At 38.7% G+C, this 8,240-nt stretch overlaps 1 protein-coding gene across 4 annotated transcripts; it reads left to right on the forward strand.

The window, feature by feature from the left end:
* The first annotated feature begins 1,551 nt into the window (after positions 1 to 1,551).
* Positions 1,552 to 7,923, forward strand: LOC116201387 (NADP-dependent malic enzyme). 4 transcript variants are annotated; one of them, XM_031532608.1, is made up of 21 exons: positions 1,552 to 1,719; positions 1,833 to 2,089; positions 2,701 to 2,821; positions 2,913 to 2,987; positions 3,146 to 3,297; positions 3,393 to 3,498; positions 3,603 to 3,668; positions 4,088 to 4,183; positions 4,275 to 4,346; positions 4,430 to 4,513; positions 4,591 to 4,689; positions 4,992 to 5,039; positions 5,145 to 5,198; positions 5,273 to 5,371; positions 5,926 to 6,015; positions 6,113 to 6,190; positions 6,330 to 6,404; positions 6,496 to 6,586; positions 6,937 to 7,065; positions 7,178 to 7,275; positions 7,589 to 7,923. In XM_031532608.1, exons 1-20 carry the CDS (start codon positions 1,690 to 1,692, stop codon positions 7,264 to 7,266), a joined length of 1,911 nt encoding a protein of 636 aa, XP_031388468.1. In that variant the 5' UTR covers positions 1,552 to 1,689; the 3' UTR covers positions 7,267 to 7,275; positions 7,589 to 7,923. The 4 variants fall into 4 exon arrangements, with proteins under 4 accessions (XP_031388468.1, XP_031388469.1, XP_031388470.1 ...); XM_031532609.1 differs by having other exon boundaries at positions 7,650 to 7,923; XM_031532610.1 differs by having other exon boundaries at positions 7,653 to 7,923.
* The last annotated feature ends 317 nt before the right edge of the window (positions 7,924 to 8,240 follow it).

Here is an 8,240-nt window from a genome sequence, read left to right on the forward strand (position 1 = left end):
AAAATTAAAAGTTTGAAATTAAATAACTTGTTAAATCTATATCTATATAACGTAATAAAAGTAAGGACAAGACATAAGAATGCGCGGAAGAGTCCTTTTGTTGCATGACATTTCATCTTACCACTAACAGAATTACGATGAGTGGCATAATTTCATATTCCCACCTCACTTCAAAAACTGAAGGGACTAGCATTCATTGTGGTGATAAGACTTCAAAAACTGAAAGGACTAGCATTCATTGTGGTGATAAGACTAGAGAATGAATACAATAAATTGACACATGAGTTGATGTTGCTTCCAAGAGGAATGAGTATAACTGCTCTGAAGTGCGGCCTTCAATGAAGACAGCGTGATTTTATTTTTTTGATGGATAATTCTCAATTCATTGATGTACTAAGAAAAACATCCGGAGGCAAATAACCATCAAAACGTACAAAAAGAATCAAAATTTGATCTAGAACCGAGTTATCCTAGATGAGGGGCTTGACAGCGTGATGGCACTACAAATCTAATTTGAGGGTGAATGCTTTTCTTCGCAATTATGGGAAGAATTATGTCTTTCATAGATTAGAACCATATTAATACTTTTGATTGTAGAGGCGTGCGTAATGTTTGTTTACTGAATTAACTACTCTGCAAATTATACAATTAAGAAAAAAAGGTTTATGTTCTTTTTACAAAGAGTTGGTCGACCTGATTTGATAATTAGCTGTGTTCATATGTTGCTCGGAGTTCTTTCATTTGAAAAGCAAACTCAACCTATACAATTTTGGGCTGTAACTTTTGAATTTGAAGATAAAAATAAAAGCAGAAAATTGTGCTCAGGCAGAAGGTGAATATTTTCCTTCATATAGTATTAATGTTAAAAAAATCGATTGAACATGATATCTCAAACCCGCATATATGCCCGGGCCAATTCGTCTAGTTCTCATGTTGCCCCGGCATCTACTTATTAAGAGTGCAAGCAAAACTCGCCACACTGCTCGAATTGTGAAACCCCGCTCGTTTTTTCCTTTGAATATTTTATTCTCCAAACAATTAATCACATCCTTTTTTATAAGTACAAATAATTAATCATATCTTGAGAATGTAAATAAAGGATACTCTTAAAACAATAAAATTTAATATACTCTTACAGTTCGCATGTTGATACAAAATATCAATCTATAAATATGCAAAAGCTGAAGAGTATGACACAAAAGCTAAAATTGCAAACCCTCCTATTATTGTTCCTTAATTTGAAAATTTATTCCTTAATTTAAATATACTCGATCAATGAGGTTGTTAACGACTCTGATTGAGGAGTAATGACCGCCAATGAAACCCCAACCTCCCAAATCGAGATCGATTGGGATCACTAAACCATGACGGTTATAATTATAATTCTTTTCCCATCAATTAATAATAATTATTTTTTTGGGTAGATCAATTAATTATTTTTCTACTACGTACATACAACGACAGTATATCCACCATGAGATTCACGACCGAGGAGGAAAAGGTAGGTAAGGTAAGGTTGGGCGGGCGGGACCAGCAACAAATAGCTTCGATGGGGCCCTACACGACAGACACTTTGGTCGTAACGCTCAGATTCAGTTGACAGACCGACAGACCCCTTCCTCTTCGCCGGTCGCCATTGACACAACGCTTTGAGCTCTCTCTCTCTCTCTCTCCATTTCATCTCTGGCCATGAGTTCTCTCAGCAGAAGCAGCTTCCTGGTGAGTACAATCCAAATCTATGGCAATCTCGTTTTTCCAATTATCGTGTTGATCTTCCTCTGTTATTGACTGATCGACTGATCTCTAGCTGAGCTATTGGCTTCTCGTCGCAGGGCAACTCGGGGATCGGCGAAACATTCTCCAAGGCGCATGGAAGACCAGCCGTTCGTGTGAGAGTGGTCGCATTGGGCTCAAGCAACAGTCATCCCCGGCCATTAAAGGAGACCAAAGGTGCTTCTAATCCTACTACTACTTCCGCTTCGGTGGTGACCGAGGTGGACTCGAAGTCCGCGGTCGCTGGCAGCGTCGCGGACGTGTACGGAAATGATCAACTTGTCGAAGAGACGCCCTGGGCTGTCTCTGTAGCCAGGTAACTCTTGTAATACATCGCCTATTTGGCTGGCCTTGATTTTGGGCTTCGGGTTCTTGTGGTTTGGTTGCAGAGGTTTCAGTCCATTTTCGTTATTTAGTTTGTTCTGTTGTTAATAAAGTTTGTATCTTTGTACTGATCATGGTCGTAAAAACTTGGAAAATGGAAGATAAATTGTGGAAATGTATGTTTTAAAATATGGACGGTGCCCGATATCAATTGTTGACGTTTGTGGTGTCTCTCGTCACTGGAATGCAGTTGTGGTCCTTCACAATTTTTGAGAATTATCTGTCCTGCCCATGTTTGACTCAACCAAGTGTCTTACTTCCCCTGAAATCCACAACTTCCAACTCGATTAAGGTTTTAAATGCTTGAATGTCGAGAGCAATGTGATAGCTTAGAGCCATCTGCAGCGGCAAATGTTGCTAATTGCATGCAAAATTAGGGAAAGCCCCCATATAAGTTGTTCTCTTTCTGTTAAATTTGGGAACTCGTGGTTTTTGCTAGCCTTGTAATATCTTGTAGCGAATTCTGGCTATACACTAACATATCATATTCAGGTTCCCGGGCATTACTGTATAACCTCATGCCTATATATGTCTTGCTTTCAGTGGGTATAGTTTGTTGCGGGATCCACACCACAACAAAGGGCTTGCTTTCTCTGAGAGAGAGAGAGATGCACACTACTTATGCGGTCTTCTACCCCCAACAGTTGCTTCTCAAGATCTTCAGGTTATAAGAAGGCTTGATCATGATTTGATTATATAGAAGACTTTTGATTGATGTTTATTGTCCATCTTGTATTTGCTGCTCAACACAACAGGTCAAGAAAATAATGCACAACCTCTGGCAATATCAGGTTCCTCTGCAGAAATACATGGCAATGATGGATCTTCAGGCAAGTCGTGCGTACTTCTCTTATTTGTTGTTTGTTATTCCAAGTGAATCTGATGTTCTCGACATCTTTGTATGTTCAAGCTGCTAGTGCACAATGGGCAATGATCCTTAAAATCCTGAGTGCGCATATCCTAAACATTCATAGCATTACCTTTTTAGGAGACAAACGAGAGGTTGTTTTACAAGCTTCTCATTGACAATGTTGAGGAGCTACTACCTGTCGTCTATACTCCCACTGTTGGTGAAGCTTGCCAAAAGTATGGGAGTATCTTCAGGCGTCCTCAGGGTCTCTTTATTAGTTTGAAAGAGAAGTATGTTTAGTTTTCCACTCCGTCATTCACTGTTTTACTAGTGAACATTCTGAAAATTGTATAGTATTGGAATGATATGATTATCATTTTGCTAGGGGCAAAATTCTTGAGGTGTTGAAGAACTGGCCTCAGAGGCGCATTCAAGTTATTGTTGTGACTGATGGGGAGCGCATCTTAGGACTGGGAGATCTTGGCTGTCAGGTATATCATTATCAAAGTCTCTCTCTCTTTCCCTCTCTCGTGCGGGCGTGCACGCGTGCACTATTGAAGACCCAATTAATGAAAATTTGGGTCGTTTTTGGCAGGGAATGGGAATACCAGTTGGCAAACTTTCTTTATACACGGCTCTTGGAGGAGTTCGTCCTTCTGCTGTAAGTTCTTCTATGGGAAAATTGTTAGGCAATTGTTTTAAGGACTATAAAGCGTAAATTGAAGACGTCAGTGACTTGGAACACACCCTAAAATATTCAATTCGCACAATTATTGGCATGTGTCGCAAATTTTAGGTGATAGAAATAAGTTAAAACTAGAAGACATTCATTTTAGGGAATATAAATAATTAAGATTTTTATTATTGGTTTTAGGGTGAGATTCATTTTTACTTCTATTTCCCATATGAGGGCTATTGCTAATTATAGTCAACAAATTGAGCATCAAATTGCAATTTCGTTGTATCTTCTGAGGACACTTCTTCCATATTCTTCGCCTTCTTCTGTCCATCTTGCAGTTAAATGTCCAGCATGTTTTATAGTTCCTACTTCTCATTAAAAGGTTATACTTGATATTACAGTGCTTACCTATAACAATTGATGTGGGGACAAACAATGAGAAGCTATTGAAGGACGAGTTTTACATTGGGCTCAGGCGAAGAAGGGCAACTGGAGAGGTCCTCAATCTGTTTCCCGAGTATTCTAGGAGATTATAACATAGAGAATATTAGACATATGTTGTTTAGACTAAAAGGTTTCTTCATCTAGGAATATGACGAACTTCTCGATGAATTTATGACCGCAGTCAAGCAGAATTATGGGGAGAAAGTCCTCATTCAGGTCAGTTCTGTAGTTGGAAATAGATTCAATATATATACATTTTTTTTTTGAAATTTCCTCAATTTCTGGAGCAAGTTTTGCAGTTTGAAGACTTTGCAAACCATAATGCTTTCGAGCTGCTTGCTAAGTATGGCACCACTCATCTTGTCTTCAATGATGATATCCAGGTAAATGTTCATCAATATTTTGATATCTTTGAAAATTATTTCAATGTGCCACATATTTTCCCTGCTCATATCTCCAGGGAACAGCTTCTGTTGTCCTCGCTGGGCTTATTGCTGCATTGAAGTTTGTTGGTGGAACCTTGGCCGACCATAAGTTCTTATTCCTTGGTGCAGGGGAGGTCAGCTATAATAGCACTTGATATCCGATATTTACGATCTTTTCCCCTGTATCTGCCCATCAAAATGTCAACTATGGAGTTTCGTCTCTCATTAACTTAAGAGTTCCTCTGCCACATCAATTTCCTTCTTGGTTCTGCTACATTAAGGGCTCTGTTTAAGCTAATTGCACTAATCTTTTGTGAGGCTTTATTGGCATATAAAGTACTCTAGAAGATTGTTTATCATGAAAGAAAGATATGCTTATGAACTATCCTTGCCTCTATTGATCCACATGCCATAGTATAACTCGTTGACATTTCAGGCAGGCACAGGAATAGCAGAACTAATTGCCAGGGAGATGTCAAAGCAGGTTATTACTTCATTCTCTATTTAGTTCAATTTCATATGTTTATATGAGAGGAGTGAAAAGAAAAATATAAAGTAGAAGCTTCATATCAGAATCCACTTTGTGCAGACAAATGTTCCAGTAGAAGAGGCGCGTAAAAATATATGGCTTGTGGATTCGAAGGTACGCTATAGTGGATCCATTTTGATCCTTTTGTTTTAGCTATCATTTATATAAAAGGCCAAATCCTCTTGCAGGGACTAATTGTGAATTCGCGTAAGGATTCACTCCAACATTTCAAGCAACCCTGGGCTCATGAACACAACCCTATCACGGAATTGGTAGATGCCGTAAAGGTGCGAAATCAATATAGAGCAATCTCATATAAAAGAAGTAATCCTCATTCCAGCCAAGCTGAGCTTATCTGAGGCTACTTCGGGTCAATTTGACGGTTACTCGTATTCAACTAGATTTTCTCAAGATTGGTTTAATTTTGAGCATAGCAATAATATATTGAAAAACTTCATGAGTCCAATCAAACTTCTTTATAATTAATACTAAAACTATTTTGGTGAAATGAAATCACAATTTGTATTTCAAATTATTTTATTTCTCCAACTTGAGCTTAGGTCGAGTCACACAGATCTTGGGCTTCAGTAAAGTTTGAGTTTGGCCTCATCAGGGCTCATGAAATGGAATCAAATCATTTTGGACTGAGCAAATCTGGTGGTTGTCAAGTATCTGAGCCTGAAATAAGAGACATAATCAAGCTCAAGTTTCGATCTTTCAGTTTTGTGAATCTAGCTGAGCTCGAGCCTATTGGTGTTCAGCCAGACTTATTGCACCCTCATCCTCAATCCTTTAAAGTTTTTCATTTCTTCCTCGGCATCCTTACTCTGCTTTATTATAGGTGATCAAACCGACGGTACTGATTGGAACATCAGGAGTAGGAAGGACATTCACAAAGGATGTTATCAAGGCTATGGCATCTCTGAATGAGGTATTGATATCTTTTCTAGTTCATGATTTACGACAAATTCAAAAAGAAAAATTTGGAGGGGGGAAAAAAGTCGAGATTGATGAATCTCTACTTGCAGAAACCCATCATTTTTGCTCTTTCGAATCCGACATCACAGTCTGAATGTACAGCTGAGGAAGCTTATACATGGAGTCAGGTAACATAAAAATGAACACCCATTCCTTTTTCCAATTTACTTCTAATTGTATCTCTATGTGAAGTTGCACTTCAATAAGTGCTGAATTTTTAACCAGGAATTGATTTATTGTTATGCTATCTCATTGTTTTAATTTCAGGGACGTGCTATATTTGCCAGTGGGAGCCCTTTTGGTCTTGTTGAATACAATAGGAAGACTTTTGTGCCTGGACAGGTTGAAAATACACAATTACGTACATATAACAGGGTGCAGTTGCATGAGATGTCAGACGACTAACGGTTTCATTTTATAATTGGCTGATCAGGCAAATAATGCATACATTTTCCCTGGATTCGGTCTGGGCTTGATAATGTCTGGTGCAATCCGTGTTCATGATGAGATGCTCTTGGCAGCCTGTAAGTGGTCATGGCTTCTGGGCTGTTTGATATAGAACTCAAAACTTTGCTTCAAGGACCTTATTTTATAAGATGGACGACTTTCTTTTAGCTAGATTCTCATCATAGAATGGTTTTGGCCAATCATAATTGTCTGTTATTCTCTCACTTGGCATTTTCTGGAACTAGACAAAAGTTCGATAACAGCATCGAAACATTTTTCAACTTTTTGATATTTTAGAATTTCAATTTTATTGGTACCTTAGATGTCTGTATGCCCTTTTTCTTCCTCCCTTCGTCTCCTTATATCATCTTGATAACTGAATTCTGACTTTATTTCAATTTCATTTGACATAATTCATTTGGAACAGCGGAAGCCTTGGCTTCACAGGTGACTGAAGAAAACTTCAACCGGGGTCTCATATACCCTCCATTTACCAACATCAGAAAGATCTCAGCCCACATTGCTGCCAATGTGGCTGCTAAAGCTTATGAACTCGGTGAGCCATTCTCTTTAAATGCTATTTCGTTTTCTGGTAATTTCTGCCTCCCTACTTAGTAATCCCAATCTGTTTTAGTTTATCATGTTTTCCTCGCGTACATGCCTGACAGGTTTGGCAACTCACCTACCTCAGCCTCGAGATCTTGTGAAGTATGCAGAGAGCTGCATGTACAGCCCCACATACCGAAGCTACCGTTAAATTGATGGGGTAAGATTTTAGTTCCTACCTTGTCAGAACTTTGTTCCAATGTAGTGATTTTTGTTCATCATATTATTCATTTCGACCTCCATTTGTCCCTTGAACTGGGAACTATTCTAATTTCTAATAAGTTACTTACGAAGGAAGTAAATTACACAATTGTTGAAGAGTTTTACTTTGAACGAGAGTAAATTAAACTTTAGAGTAATACTTTGATTTACAATATAATATTATTTGATTGTGTAATATCATACTCTATTGATGGTATCAGAATTTCTCTACACTCAGATAATCTATTGATGATTGATTGATTATACCACAGAATATCCCCCAACTAGATTTAAGGCTCCTGCAATGAGATCTTTCAAAGTAATTGTTTTCAGCAGTTCGTCAGCTCTGGATTGATCATTTCTTCAAGCTTAAGATTGGACAGATGCGCGGAATGCCAAAAGCCATTCAAGCATGTGTTGAATCGACTGAGTCTGTCGAAGCCATTGTGGTTGAGGAGCCATGTTTTCCTCCACTGATGTTGATGCATTTTCTTACCAACAATTCGGATTGCTCAGTTTGATATCTCTTTGAAGCTGTTTCTATATTTCTTGAAAATATTATAAATGCTCTCGTGCATGATCAGTTGGTTGATTTATTCGTAGTTTACTATCTTGAAATTCTTTTCAGCTTTGAGCCTCTAATTTCTCATGGGAGACGGTGCAATTTTTTCTAATCCACTCGGGGTAGGAGGCGACCACTGAGGTCATCAGTGACCCCTATTGTAAAGGTGCCTAATTTACTAGCAGTGGCCTCGCTGGCAGCCACCACTCCAATCGGGGTCGCGATAACCTCAGTGGTTGTCACTGACTCTGATTAGGGGATGATGGTCGCAAGTGAGGCCCCTCTCCTTTTCCCCTCCCTCCTCCCCCTGGCTCCCTTTCCACTTTGGTCCCAGTTCTGTTCTTTTTTTATTTTAAATTTTT

Source organism: Punica granatum, chromosome 3 (assembly GCF_007655135.1).
Source record: "Punica granatum isolate Tunisia-2019 chromosome 3, ASM765513v2, whole genome shotgun sequence".
Lineage (NCBI taxonomy): Eukaryota > Viridiplantae > Streptophyta > Magnoliopsida > Myrtales > Lythraceae > Punica > Punica granatum.

Coding starts and splice junctions, on each gene's coding strand:
- LOC116201387 (XM_031532608.1), top strand. CDS start 1,690: ATGAGTTCTCTCAGCAGAAGCAGCTTCCTG. Junction 1,720..1,832: donor TCAGCAGAAGCAGCTTCCTG/GTGAGTACAATC, acceptor TTCTCGTCGCAG/GGCAACTCGGGGATCGGCGA. Junction 6,016..6,112: donor CTATGGCATCTCTGAATGAG/GTATTGATATCT, acceptor CTCTACTTGCAG/AAACCCATCATTTTTGCTCT.